The sequence below is a fragment of the Exophiala oligosperma genome (assembly GCF_000835515.1).
Source record: "Exophiala oligosperma strain CBS 72588 unplaced genomic scaffold supercont1.1, whole genome shotgun sequence".
Lineage (NCBI taxonomy): Eukaryota > Fungi > Ascomycota > Eurotiomycetes > Chaetothyriales > Herpotrichiellaceae > Exophiala > Exophiala oligosperma.
Window position 1 is genome coordinate 1,549,266 of NW_015622818.1, and position 13,799 is coordinate 1,563,064.

Genomic DNA, 13,799 nt, shown 5'->3' on the forward strand with positions numbered 1-13,799 from the left:
AGGCAGGTGGGGCCGGCTCAACTTGCTCAAACAATGCGGCATGAATGCCAGCCTCGCAGATGTTCCTGATGCATCCCGCGGGCTCAAAAGAATGACAGAAGCGTACGTATGGGTCTCGCTGTCGGGCCACGGTTGGCATCTGCCCAAGAGCTATGATCAATCGTGGAGAGCCCCCCCCGCCCTGAGAACTTACATCTCATCTGAGAACTGTTTATAGATATCAACAGGTAGCCACAGAGACCATTTCATTCGGCCGAAAGAAAGCATGCAAGCCACAAAAGTGCGCAAAGTCAACTGTTTGTTGATCGGATGTGGAGGAATCGGGACCATTGCGGCCCTGAATTTGGAACGAGGAGGACTTGCCACGGTGACGGCGGTGCAAGGCTTGTTATTGTTACTGTTACAGACCAACCCTGTGCGCACCTGGTGCTTCCACGTTTACTCCTGTTGTAATATAAACCTGCGCTGCACTTTTATAACGCTCTGTCATAGCTATGTTGATGTCCTTGATAATTATAGGCACTCATTAGCACTTATCACTTAGTTATTCAAGCCACCTATGTCCGTACAGGCGCACTTGACAGCCGTGAGACCACGAGGTACTTTAGCTACTCGTTCAGTATCACGCACCTATCGCTCACACCCTGTAGTCTGTAGAGAATCTCGCATTCGTACGTCAGGGAAAACTCATCTTATTGCCTAGGTACACAGAGCAACATAAGAGCAGAGCAGATTGGATCACGTGCCTCAGCCTTGTCTCAGCTAGGTAGGTCGTTTCCTAGCACCTGGCCGCATGTCTTGGTTTTTAACAAGCAATGATGTCGTTTTCGCCAGACTTCCTGGAAATGTGCTCATCGCTCAAGCTCCAAGAGTCGTCCCAGGAGGATATTGAATGTTTTGGGGTCTTGAAACATCCTGCCCTGACAGTCAGTAACGTTGGCCCCTCCAGGGTGTCATGAACATGTCTTACGCAAAGTGGCTGACTGATGGCAGGGTGACGAGAGAAGAACCCCAGATCTGAAGTCAGATGTATGTCAGCGTCCATCTCCAAGAGTACCAAGGTAACAACCAGCAAGATGCAATGGTCTTACCCAGCTGTGCAAGTTTCCAGGCGTCGTTCGCGTCACAGCTTCCTCCGAGTCGCCGGCAACGATCCAGATGATAGGAGCATCGGGATCATCGAACAGCGACGGCACCTTTTGGAACGACTCAGCAGTCCACACAGGTTCTGAGCTCCACATCTGCATCATTCGCTCCTCGAACTCGTCGAATGTCCCGGAGCTCGGAGAAAGCCTCTTAAAGTCATCTTGAACCCAACGCATGTACGTTGAAAAAGTCTCGGTCTCCATGACCGTGGCATTGATGTTCTCATAACTGTATGTACCACCAAAGGCAAATACACGGTCGATGCGCTGGCTGTAATTCATAGCTAGATCGAATGAAAGACAGCTCCCATCGGACCAACCGACCGTTGAGAAGCGGTCAACCTCCAGGTAATCCATGAGGGCAATGACATCTTCAGCCATGGCATCGTACGTCAAAGGCCGAGTCAGGTCGTCAGAGGAACGACCCTGTGCTCGGGAATCAACGGTGATGAGCGTGTATGGCCCGTGTTCCAGATGCCTGATTTGGTGAGCATAATAGTCGCTGTTCGCGAAGCCTCCATGGAGGAACACCACTGGAGAGTAGCCGGCAGATCGACTTTTGAATAATTCCGCGCCGTACATGGCATACCACAAATCCACGTCATTGATACGAGCAGTGCCGTTGAATTTGGGATCAGGCATCGGCGGAAGTGAAGGCATAGTCTGCCACGGAGCTTTGTAAGCTGCCTTCCATGAGATGTCTTTCTCGAAAAGCTGAAAGGTGGATTGTCCGTGGTCCTGGCATAACAAGAGCGGTAGCCATGAGAGCAGGATCCAAAGGGAGGAGGTCATCATGTTGTCGCACAAGAGCCTCGAATCCTCTACGAGAACGGTACGGACATGTCTCTGAAGAGAAAGAATAGACACAGGGAGAATGAGCGACACGGAGCCCCCGCTCCGGCCTCCTGTCAAACGCGATAAAGTTTCAATCCAAGGAGAGCCCCAACGCCGACGGAGGGGAGACGGAAGACGGTCCGTCGGCAACCTCGAACTCGATCCGGGGTTGTTGTTGTCTACGTGACTAGCATAACAGTCAAAGATAGTTTTGGGAAGTCGTGGCTATTATGCACCTTCATTGACTTGTTCGGTCTGAATTCCGTGGAAACTATTCATGACAGAGAGGAAGACTACCCGACCGAATTCGCTGCACTCACAAAGCCAGCAACACAACGACTAATGGCTCACGAAAACCCACCATCATCAGAAAACAAACCCCGAGCGGGAGCGCAAGGCTCACCGCTGGAATTGATATCCAGCACTCGCGCGGGCGAGATGCAATTGCAAGTCTCTCATCAATATGAGGCAAGTCCGCTGGTTCCCTGATCTCATTGTGTCTCTCCGCTGACAGCAAACAGAGCACCTTGCAAATGAAAAAACAGTTTGGAACCTTGGCCACGCTCGGGATCGCCTTCGCCATTCTGAACTCATGGGTTGCCGAAGCTGGGAGTATGTTGGCTCCCATTGCATTGGGCGGGCCCGTGACCATCGTCTGGGGTTGCGTGGCAGCAGCCATCTTTACTACTGTCTTATGCCTCGGTGTGGCCGAGTTGGCATCCGCATTTCCAGGAGCAGGGGGGCCATACCATTACACTTATGTCCTCGCCAGCGAGGCTCACCGCAAGTTCTTGGTAAGTACCGTCGGGTCGGGTCGGGTCCACCTATGAAACAGACATACTGATCCAGCACTCGACAGAGTTTCGTCGTTGGCTGGAGCAACCTCATTGCTTGGTGGTTTATCATTAGGTACGTGCTGGCTCAAGCAAGATGGACGTATCCTTGCTGACACTCGATGGGAAAGTTCTGCGGCTCTGTTTCTGGCATCCTTCGTGGTAGGAATGGCGATTTTGACACATCCCGACTATGTTAGTTCGCTACATGGCGCACACCAGGCATGAATCATGATTCCGATTTGCTCACACCCATTTCAGGTAGCCAAAGCATGGCAGGTCTGGCTGGTATATGTGGCCATCATTGTCGTCGCTACGATCATCGTGATCGGGGGCAACGATATCATGTCATTTTTGACATCGATGTCTTGTAGCAAACCTTCCCCTCTGTCCCCCTTTCAGTACCGCGCGCGGAGATTTGCTGATTCTTTCGAGCAATAGTATACTGGAGTCTCGGCTGCTTCTTCATCTGTTTCATTACAGCCGTGGCCATGCATGCGGGTGAACCCTACCGGAATGCCAGTTTCGTTTTCGGGAATTTCTCGAATGAGTCCGGATGGAGCAGTAGCGGCACGGCCTTTGTCATAGGATGGATGCTTTCTACCTACAATGTTGGTCGATCCGTGCGAGACTCGTTGAATGGTGGACAGTCGCACTGACACGAGGACACTCAGTTCCTAGGAATCGATGCAGCGACGCATCTCTCAGTAAGCTAGCACCTGGCCACCGGATTGCGCTCCCTCGTTGCGCTCGCTTCCCTCACTAACAGTCTTGGGCTGATAGGAAGAAATGCCGCATCCCGAGATAGAAGTCCCTCGGGCCATGGTTGGCGCCATCGCCACGGGCTTAGTCACAGCATTTCTCTTCCTCATCGCACTATTGTTCTGTATCACTGATATAAATGAAGTGCGTGTCGACAGCTTTCGATGTCTTGAGATATTTCACACCTCGCTAACCGACTTGGCAGATCGTGACAAGCCCGACGGGTGTTCCAATATTGGCCATCTTCTACCAGGCAACTGGGAGTAAAGCGGCCGCCATCGCATTGACATGTCTGATCTTTGTGAGCATCATGTTTTCCGAACTTGCGTATGCGTACACCTCTTCAATGCGAGCTGCATGGCGTGAACATCCATCTAACGGCGAAACAGTGGGATCCTCGTCGCTGGTCGCACAGCGTGGGCCTTTGCTCGAGACAATGGTTTGCCCTTTTCGAAATATTTTAGTGAACTGAATGAGACGGTCAAGTCACCAGTCAGGGCGACGTTGCTCTCCTCATTCCTCGCCATTGCTTACGGCGCCATCTACATCGGCTCGGTGGTGGCGTTTCAGTCCATCGTCGGCTCCAGCATCATTATGCTGTTCACCACATATGGTACGCCCCCAACCAGAGCACCGTCAATCGCTCTCAATCGTGTCTAACCGTATCACAAGCCGTCCCACAAGCCATTCTAGCCACTCGTGGCCGCCACCTACTCCCAGCCCGGCCATTCAAGTTGGGGAAAATCGGCTGGGCGTTGAATGCACTCGCACCTTTCTTGGTCATCTTTTGCACAGTTATTTTGTGCTTTCCAGTCACTCTTCCCGTCACTGTTGGAACAATGAGTATGTGTGCTCCACCCAGTCGGAATCGCGGTTTCGACTCGTGCATCTCGGCGTGTATGTGAGTCTAACAACAACACAGACTATCTCTCCGTCATTGTGGTTGGATGCTGGGTCTTGATCGTCTGCTTCTATTTCATTGCGAAAAGGGGACATTACCTGGGCCCGGTAAGAGCTCCCTTGATGGCATGGAGAACATTGACGTGCTGACTGTTTGCTCAGGTGCTTGAGATGCCCAGCGACATGCATAATTAAGGTGTAAACGTCCGGAAAGAAGCCAAACGCTAGGTGCGGAGTGGCGTTGGATGCAAATATTGACCGGTCTTGGACGGTTCTTCCCGCGCCAACTTCCAAGTCCAGGTCGAAGTTGTCTTTCAATGGAAGTTTAACACACAGCAACGGTATATCGAGAAATAAATTCTGAATTGACAAACCCACTTGGTCGTACACCCTAGCTGTATCTTTGGGGCACTCACACTCCTTTTTGGGTCAAGTGATCCAGAGGCATTGGCTTGTTTCGCCGATGTGAAATTGAATCATCTTTGCGCAAAGTAATTGGTAGCCTTCAGGGAATAGATTCCCATCGGAAAATCCCCAAGAATGCCGAAGCTAGTGTGGGCGATATGTTGGTGTTGATGGAGACGCATCAGGGGGAAAATATGCAGACCATGGCTTCCCAAACAGTGACCACTCATCGCTGTAGGGCTGGCCAAAATCAAGATCGCCTGATGCGCCAAGGTAGACGTCCTCTGTTCCTCGGAGCATGTCGCTATTGTCAAGAGATCCAGCCGACCAATGTTGCATGTCTCCCAGCTCGGCGTCCTGTGCGAGGGGTGTAGGAGATGAGGTACTTCCAAGACTTTCACGGCCTTCTCCTGCTCTCAATGCGGTTGGAATTGCAGAAACGGAAGCATAGTCAAAGATCTTCCACATCAAGTCAATGTCTTCCTGCTCAAGAGCAACATCACGAACACCCAAAGGTGGCACAGCGCCGTCGTACTCGCCGTCCACATAATCCATTGTCTGACGCTGCCTGAGGCGAGCGGTCAGTTGGTCGAGCAGATTGGACTGCAGGAAGAGTCAGAATAGTCTTTGCAAAATGGTAGCATCGACTGGCAGGACGACTCACAAGATTGAGCATGTTTGGCCACTGCCTTGACAGCTGTCGTATAAAACTGCGTGCCTTCTCGAAATTCCTCCTTGCGTTGGATGCAACATGTCGCTTCTTGCTAACGGTCTGTTCCAGTTGGATAGTGGCTGCAATCCCGAGGAGGTAACCCAGAAATGGATCGTGGTATGACAATCCTGCTTCCTCGAGTTCGACAACAAGACGGATGACCCATTTTGAGTTGGTCATGGCATACTCGAATGACTTTTGAAGAAACATTGCTGGAACTCGCGGTAGCAGGAGCCTCGTCTTCATCAGCAGGACGAACGGATGGTTTCTAAACAAGATCAGTAGAGCTTCATCAGCAATTCACTTGTCGGGGATGGGTCATACAAGCAACACTGGATCGTAGAGTACAGCACTTGAAAGAACAGCCAGGTCAAGAAGTAGGATCTCGTGAGCGGGTCTTGTCGTACACGCGTTGGAAATCCAACGCTCGTGTACCGGTGAGGATGTACCACTAGCGGCGGTTAAGGTTAGATAACATATCTGTTGCGACGTGAAATGGAAAGACATACGCATCTCATATTCCCATAGACGGGATTGAATCTTGGACCAGGAAGATCCGTCGTGCCAAAATGTATCGGTCCTTCCGGATCTAGTTTCAAACACATCTCGCATCATATCTTCCCATATTGAGAGCAAATGGATGTTGACGGCCATCAAACTGAATGTTCTGTTGTTGTTGTGGTGATGAATTATTTCTCTAAGGGTGACAAAGGAATTAAATCCAGTAGATCTCTCCGGTAAGAGAGGCCCCCTTTCGAACACGAACAGATCAAATGATGATGCAGGTATGCAAGGACGGCTGATGTTTTGCCCGATAAAGATACGATCCATCATGAATAGTGTCCACACAACTTCACGACGCAGTATATCTTCTTCGTCATGAGCCCGGTCACTGTCCTCTGCGACCAGCATGCCTAGCCCTTGTGCAAGTCGCAGGCCGAGGGCCACTTGTACCTGGGCTCGGCCAGGGCTGCCGCCTTGTAAATGTTGTCAGATACGACGACCACGGAGAATCCCACGGGGGCTTACATGCAAAATCGACTTGAGCCTGAAGACAGAGTGATTGAAAATAGGCCATGTCAGTTTGCTCGGCAGAATAAGCCTTGCATAGAAGATCAAACGTGACCCTTGAGAGAGATTTGATTATCTCGAGCCAACCTGGGATAGCTGCCCGAGATGAAGGGTCCATAGTGCGAAGTGATAAGGCAAGGATTGGATAAAGAACCATGGTAGGCAGGTTTTCGGGCAGCAATCGTTCCTGGCTGCTCATCCAAGACAGAAGAGGATAAGGTTGGTAGATAAAGTATCGTTCGAAGAGCCTTACTGCTTGACGCATGATGTCTGCTGGGATTGTTCTCTCAATTCCACTGCTGTCAATCATCAGGCACGTCAAGCTTTGTGTGGCAGCGCAATTGACATACTTTTGAGAAGGTGCAAGGTTTAGGTGGTCGCTAGGTTCAATTGATATGCTTTGTGCATACCCCGACCGAAGCTCCGCAACACTCTCAGCTTGAGCAGGTATACTGACGACGGAAGGTAAGCGGATCGCGTTGGTTGAAGAGTTCTGAATCTCCTCGCTCCCTCGGCATGCCGCCACCTCGGGTGCTCTGAAGATCTGATTAGTTGAGAAGAAGGCTCCGAGAAGCGCATGCACCTGAGTAGCGCGAAGACTTGTTCGAGCTTATCCTCAATTGCATCCAGGCGCCCAGGATTCTTTTTTGGTGTTACCATATCGTTGTGCGGTGTCCATGTTGGGCAAGGGTGAGCTTACCACGGCACTGTCCACCCCATCCAAAGCCAATGAGGGAACACCATGTACATGTGTTCGTGTTGCGGGTCGCGACGAGTAGCGGCACTGCTGATGAAGTCTCAAGCATGTTGAGCACCTTGGACGTTCTCCGGGGCAGCGAGCCTTTTTGCGCCTGGATACACCTCAGGATTGGATCATCGCATGACGGTCAGTTCTACTCTACCTGCAATTTTCACACGCTTGTCTCGTTCGGGATATAGAATATGCTGCTCCATGAGCATCACTTGGACTTTGTTGACTCTCCATAGTCGCACTGATTCATCCCGGGGCGACATGGTATGGTCAGATGCATAACACAACACGAAGAGTACAACTTGCTGGAAACGTAGGAGGTTGAATGGCCGAATACGTTTAGCGCGGACTATGGCTATAGCGGCATATCTTAATTCCTGTATCTGGCAACAAATCGTGAGGCATCTAATCCGCTGCTTTAAGATGAGCCACCTTCATTCGCCGCCCCCTCCATGATTTACGGGGTTCTCTCAGAAAAACTACTTTCACCTGAAAAATCAGAAGTCAGAAATCAGTACAGCCCTGGGGTCACTGTATTGAATATCCAAGCCGTTATTGACCCTTCTCAACAGCTCGATCAGGTGTTTTCTCTAGTCCTAGGTCAATCCTGGACTCTCGCTGCCAAATGACCTGTTGGGATCAAGAAGACCAGGGCGGACCGACGGACCGACGGACACGGGCTGCTCGTCATTCTAAGCAAGACCGAGTCTCGCAGGACTCAGCATGAGCAGCACGTCAGTCACTAGTTGCCCAGGAGTCCGGATGGGTGGTAGGTTACCATTCGATGCCTCATGTATATGGCCTCGCCCTCGGCTGCATGAAATCGAGTGATTCTCTAAGCTTGGTCTCGGTGCAAAGATCCCTCCCCTCCCTGCATCTAATTTCTCATTCGACCCGTGTCTAGGAAACCCACCTCCCAAAACACCATGGCACATTTCGACGTCGCAGTCATCGGCCTAGGGGCTTTGGGTAGTGGTGCAGCCTATTACTCGGCTCTCAAAGGCGCCAAGGTCATTGGGTTCGAGCAATTCGAGCTGGGCCACGTACATGGAGCCTCGCATGACACGTCCCGCATCGTCCGGACGTCGTACGACTCCCCCGAGTACGTCGCCCTCGCCAAAACCTCCTACAAGGATTGGGCCGACGTTGAAAGGGCAGCAGGCCACAAACTGCTCCATCAGACGGGAGGTCTGATCTTTGTCCCGAAGAACGGGCAGGTCCAGATCGACGACTATACTCGAAGTCTGGGCCGAAACCAGGTGCCTTACGAGCTTCTCAGCAGCGAGGAAGTAAGGCGACGCTGGCCCCAGTTTCGGCCACCCCATGGCACTGACGCCGTGTACACGCCTGATACCGGCATGGTGCATGCATCCCGTTCGGTCGCGGCCATGCAAAACTTGGCTCGCAATTCTGGAGCTGTACTCAAAGAGTATACCCGAGTCGAGTCCATCAAGCCGCAGCGATCGCAAGGGGGCCGGCGCGTCGAAATCGTGACCTCGCAGGGTCGATTTTATGCTTCCAAGGTGATTGTCGCCGCCGACGCATGGACGAACAAGCTCCTTGAGCCTCTGGGGGTGAGTATACCATTGCGCGTCTCGCAAGAGCAGGTCACCTACTATAAGCCCTCGCAGCCCGGCGAGTTTGGCGACGACAAGTTCCCCGTGTGGATTTATTTTGGAGCCAAGGCGTTCTACGGCTTCCCAACATTCGGCGAGCCAACCATCAAAGCGGCACGCGACGAGGCACAGAATTACATGACACCAGAACGACGCAGCTATGTCCACTCGCAGCCACTCCTGGACGAACTAACCTCGTTCATGGATGCAATGGTGCCTGATAGCGGCCGCCAGACCCTCCGCACCGTCACTTGTCAATACACCGTCACACCTGATCGGCAGTTCGTCATCAGCCCACTCCGAAACCACCCTGATGTGATCGTGCTTTTGGGAGCTGCCCATGGTTTCAAGTTCGCTCCCACGTTTGGCCGGGTTGCTGCGGAGTTGGCACTTGATGGGGAAACAGTCGAAAACATTACAACTTTTGGTATCCCCGAGGCAGGGGCCTCATTCTCCGAGAGTAAGCTCTAGCAATAGCAGGGGCAGTACATTGGCAACACATCACATCAGATCATTCAGCTCCATTCCATAAAGTTGGAGTTTCATATGTGACTACCCTGTGTTAATCAAGCCGTACCATACACAATAAACGACCGCAGCAGGCAGATGCAGAGGTATATAAGCAATGCCAATGTCTTTGTTCATGAGCGTCGACGCTTGCTTTTCCCAAATCTAATTCCTAACCCTGCGGCCCTGTTGTCTAGGCAGCGTGGGGATTCGTTTCGTGGCGGATGATATGATCCTGACTGCCACTGCTGTCAATGGACTCTTGATCTCTCTTGCTATCATTGAGCATGTCCCGATGATGGGACGGGTGGCCGTCCTCGTCGCTGTTTGCGGACCGATCGACCGGTTGTGGGTTCGAATTCTTACTCACCGAGCCGAGTTCGTACCCAGCTCCTCAGCGGTATCGATTTCCTGAGCCGTGCGCCCGTGTGCTCGAAGGATCCAGCTGGATGCCGAAGCCGCTGCTGAAGCTCTTGACGAAGGACTTGGTATGAGATCGAAGCTGACATTAGGGACCAGCACAGTTGGGTTTGCTGGATCACAAACGGAATCACATACGCGACGCCGGGGCAGTTCGACCGTCGCTTGTGCTGCCGAAGCTTACTTTTCTCGTCCCCTCGTCTTTTCCCGGAGGAGGAGGACTCAATGCTTCACTATCATTCTGAATATAGTTTATATACATATATACATATCTATATATTTATATCCCCGCCATTGCCTTGTCTCCCACAGATTCCAAGTACTCTAGCCCTGTTGAAAAAAAAGAACATTTTGAGACTACTGAAAGGGATGAAAGGGACGCCGAGCGTCCTATTCTCTCACGAAGAGACCGGCCATACCCATACCTGTCCCGATGCACATACTTACTACACCCACCTGGCCCTCATTCAGCTGGGGCATCAAAGTCGCAAGCTGTCTGGTACCTGTCATTCCAAGAGGATGGCCCAGGGCAATGGCACCGCCTCTGGGGTTGACTTTCTCCATATCCAGTCCCAGTTTGCGTATACAGTACAGTGCTTGGCTGGCGAATGCCTCATTGAGTTCCCAGAGATTCACATCCTCGGTCTTGAGGCCGGTGTAGTCGAGGAGTCTGGGGATCGCAATTGCTGGCCCAATACCCATCTCGTCGGGTCGGCAACCTGCCACTTGAGTGCCAGCCCACTTGCCGATGATGGACTTGGTCAGGCCCAACTCGTTCGCGGTAGACCGTCGCATCAACAACGTCGCTGCGGCTCCATCTGAGACTTGAGAAGAGTTCCCTGCCGTTGATGTACCGTCTTGTGCGAAGGCGGGCTTCAACTTAGCCATCTTCTCGACACTGATATCGTGTCTGATGCCGTCATCCTTGTCCACCACTACCTCCTTGAAGACTTCTGGGTGCTCCGGTTCCACCTGCTTGACCTTGACTGGGACAATTTCCGAATCAAACAGACCAGTCTTCTGGGCCTTGGAGGCTTTTTGGTGCGATGCTGCAGCGAAAGCATCTTGGTCTTCCCTGCTCACTCCGTACCTCTTTGCAACGTTCTCGCTCGTCAGACCCATGGGCATAATACAGTCTTTCGTATTATCATGCGAACTGTTCTTCAGTTCGTCCCAAAGCATAGTAGGAATAGCCCTGCTGCCGTAATTCTTGGTCATGCTTTCCATTCCAGCCCCCACACCGACATCGATCTGTCCGACCGTAATGCTGTGCGCAATGTTGGTGACAGCCTGTAGACCAGAACTGCAGGCCCGATTGACCGTGTGCAAAGGGGTTGTTTCAGAGTATCCGGCGTGCTGTTGCGCCATTCTCGCAGCTTTTGATCCTCCCAACTCAGCCAGGACCACGCCTACTGCCACCTCGTCAATCTTCGCGGGGTCTAGGTTCGGGTTCGCAGCGAGGGTCGCTCTCAGCACGTGGCTCAGGAGTTCATGGTCGAATGCGTCTCGGAAGCCGCCCTTGACTGCTCTCGTTACGGGCGTGCGCAGCGATGAGAGAATGACAACGTCGGAAGGATTTTTGGAGAGGATCTGCTTCAGACCCCGAGCGTTCGCCATGGTTGGTAGATGTTTATGGTAGGCGGAAAGTGGCAAGGATATGGAAAGGTAATTTCAAGGTGTTAGCAAGACTTGTCCTGGTCCGGGGATGTGAATGTAGAAGGAGTGAAAGGGAACAAAGGAAGGCTTCCCAAGAGGATAGATATCAAGATATTAAAGAGAATTACAGCAGGCTTGTCGGCGCAAGGAAAATCACCCTCGGGTAAGGACTCTGTGTTGGAGGAGGAGGAATCGCTCGCCGTCGGATGAGGGCATCGGATAAGGGCCTCCATACTGAATCTCCGCATTTTGTGGTGTTGACAAGATTATTTAAAGGGAGAGAGAGATATTGATAATCACTCACCTTCGCGTTCTGGAATCACACGGAGATCCTGATGCAGCCATTGAGTGCCTTCACGATGCCCTTGTTTCTGCCTTAAGTGCATGGCACGGAAAAATGTAAGTGCGAGCCGTATTGAAAGGAACCGAGTGCCTGCGCATTTTCATTGCCTGCACTATTTTGCGGTGTGCCTTTGAACAAACTCCTACTCTATCTCTCTCTTTGCAAGCATTATCTGCTGTTATTATCTCCCAGCTTGTTCCGAGGTTTTCATTCCTACGATGGTGCCAATGAAGCGTGCTTCAGACTCGTCAGGGGATGTGAGACCATCCAAGTCGCTTTGCATTCGACAGAAAAAGCATCAGCAGGTGAACTTACATCACCTCTGGCAAATATAATCTCAAAATTGCTCATTCTATGACCTAACTTGACCTTAGCAGACGTGCCCTGTTGATAACTCACATACCGCAGATGGACAGATTCAGATCAAGATCAAACTTGCCTCTCCGTCCGAGACCTTTCGCACTTACGGAGACGAGCAGGAACCACGTGAAAGACAAGTGGAATCAATGCATGACTTCTTCACAATCGAATACTGAGACCCAAAGTACGCAAAGTACGACGAGTTCGCTACTTTCGACTGGCTAGAGCCAATCGACGTGGTTGCAATCGACGCGCATACTTCAGTTCAAATAGGACACTCCATTGCACAGTTGGTCCAAAAACCAACAGTGGCCGGCCATTTCCATCACTTCATTAGACAGCCTTCAATGAAGTGACCGTGTTGGGGTTTGATTTATTCGACTGTAATGGAATGTTACGAGAAGATTACATCCGGAAAGTCTCGGAATACTGGAAACGCAAGCTTAACACGAAGATTCTTCTTCTCATCGAAGATATCACAATTGGTCACCGTTATTCAGGCCGTGGAATTGACACACAAATGCTCAAAGCACTCCTCAGGGCCACACAAGACAAGGTCGAGGACACTTTTCTTGCCATCACATGGCCAGAATCTGACAAAACAACTCGGTTCTGTGAAACTTTCGAAATCCTCGTGGGTAGCAGTGGTACCACTCGAGTTCCCGATCCTGTGGATCCTAAATTCACAACATGCTTTCGAGAACTTGGGTTTCGACATATTGAGAGTTCGATATGGTTTGGCTTGGTTGTAAGAACCTCGGAAGTTTTCCATCGACCTCGCACCCTCGACCACTATTTTGACCCTCTACCCAGACTGAGACCGAAGCAGGAACTCCCAGGGGTCATCTTAGCAACCTTCGGAATGTTCGACGATTCACATATGCTCCAGATTTTTAAAATCCAATATGGACAACTGGCTCCAGATTCAGAGCAGTGGTTGGCCACAGATATATGGGGAAATACGATCCTGCATCTCGCTGCTCAACTACACTACCCCAAATGTGTTGGTTGGATTCTCGAGCACGGAAGCCGTCATCTCCCACACGTCTGCAACATGAATCGTGACACTCCACTGCATGCTCTAGAGCTCGCCTTCGAAAAGTCTCGATCTAGATGTCTTCAATTACCGTCTTAAAATCTCGTTCTGGGAAACTTTGCAGGATACCCGGATGGTGCTGTCTGGTGCCTGGCCAAGTTGGGGGCATCCATCTTGAGTACGAGGCAGAGGCTTGGAAACGTTTGGCTGCTGGATGCTCCTGTGGGCTCTGCGGGGAGGGATACCTGAGCCCTCGAATGTCATTCAAATTAATCCAACAGGCCTTGTTTATCAATGTATCCTTTGAAGGCGAACTAGTTTGTGGGGGTCTAAGGCCACTGGACTTACAATCTCATTTCCGCTTATGAGATTCTCCCTGAAGTTTCTCTCAAATTCGTTAGACGCAGCCCGTCCTCAGCTCGAGGCTGCAATAATATGGTCAAACCTA

General features: G+C 51.3%; 6 protein-coding genes across 6 annotated transcripts; 3 read left to right on the plus strand and 3 right to left on the minus strand.

Moving 5' to 3' along the window:
- Positions 1-851: 851 nt before the first annotated feature.
- PV06_00536 (uncharacterized protein) lies at positions 852-1,940 on the minus strand (the record flags this gene model as incomplete). The annotated part of the gene is made up of 3 exons (XM_016401043.1): positions 852-915; positions 971-1,017; positions 1,092-1,940. The coding sequence occupies 3 exons, from the start codon at positions 1,938-1,940 to the stop codon at positions 852-854; spliced, it is 960 nt and encodes a 319-aa protein (XP_016268096.1).
- A 502-nt stretch (positions 1,941-2,442) lies between these two features.
- PV06_00537 (uncharacterized protein) lies at positions 2,443-4,669 on the plus strand (the record flags this gene model as incomplete). Its single annotated transcript, XM_016401044.1, has 13 exons — positions 2,443-2,451; positions 2,501-2,773; positions 2,839-2,888; positions 2,944-3,007; positions 3,074-3,182; positions 3,254-3,423; positions 3,487-3,519; positions 3,596-3,718; positions 3,780-3,901; positions 3,964-4,187; positions 4,247-4,417; positions 4,497-4,582; positions 4,637-4,669. 13 exons carry the CDS (start codon positions 2,443-2,445, stop codon positions 4,667-4,669), a joined length of 1,467 nt encoding a protein of 488 aa, XP_016268097.1.
- Positions 4,670-4,673: 4 nt separating this feature from the next.
- PV06_00538 (uncharacterized protein) lies at positions 4,674-7,322 on the minus strand (the record flags this gene model as incomplete). Its single annotated transcript, XM_016401045.1, has 7 exons — positions 4,674-5,482; positions 5,544-5,859; positions 5,916-6,042; positions 6,101-6,568; positions 6,621-6,961; positions 7,013-7,198; positions 7,246-7,322. 7 exons carry the CDS (start codon positions 7,320-7,322, stop codon positions 5,024-5,026), a joined length of 1,974 nt encoding a protein of 657 aa, XP_016268098.1. The 3' UTR covers positions 4,674-5,023.
- A 1,017-nt stretch (positions 7,323-8,339) lies between these two features.
- On the plus strand, positions 8,340-9,500 carry PV06_00539 (uncharacterized protein; the record flags this gene model as incomplete). Its single annotated transcript, XM_016401046.1, has 1 exon — positions 8,340-9,500. One exon carries the CDS (start codon positions 8,340-8,342, stop codon positions 9,498-9,500), a length of 1,161 nt encoding a protein of 386 aa, XP_016268099.1.
- A 696-nt stretch (positions 9,501-10,196) lies between these two features.
- PV06_00540 (uncharacterized protein) lies at positions 10,197-11,836 on the minus strand. The gene has a single exon (XM_016401047.1). The coding sequence runs from the start codon at positions 11,571-11,573 to the stop codon at positions 10,347-10,349; it is 1,227 nt and encodes a 408-aa protein (XP_016268100.1). The 5' UTR covers positions 11,574-11,836; the 3' UTR covers positions 10,197-10,346.
- Positions 11,837-12,082: 246 nt separating this feature from the next.
- On the plus strand, positions 12,083-13,694 carry PV06_00541 (uncharacterized protein). Its single transcript, XM_016401048.1, has one exon. It carries the CDS (start codon positions 12,707-12,709, stop codon positions 13,448-13,450), a length of 744 nt encoding a protein of 247 aa, XP_016268101.1. The 5' UTR covers positions 12,083-12,706; the 3' UTR covers positions 13,451-13,694.
- Positions 13,695-13,799: the final 105 nt, after the last annotated feature.

Coding starts and splice junctions, on each gene's coding strand:
- PV06_00541 (XM_016401048.1), top strand. CDS start 12,707: ATGTTACGAGAAGATTACATCCGGAAAGTCTCGGAATACTGGAAACGC.
- PV06_00540 (XM_016401047.1), bottom strand. CDS start 11,573: ATGGCGAACGCTCGGGGTCTGAAGCAGATCCTCTCCAAAAATCCTTCC.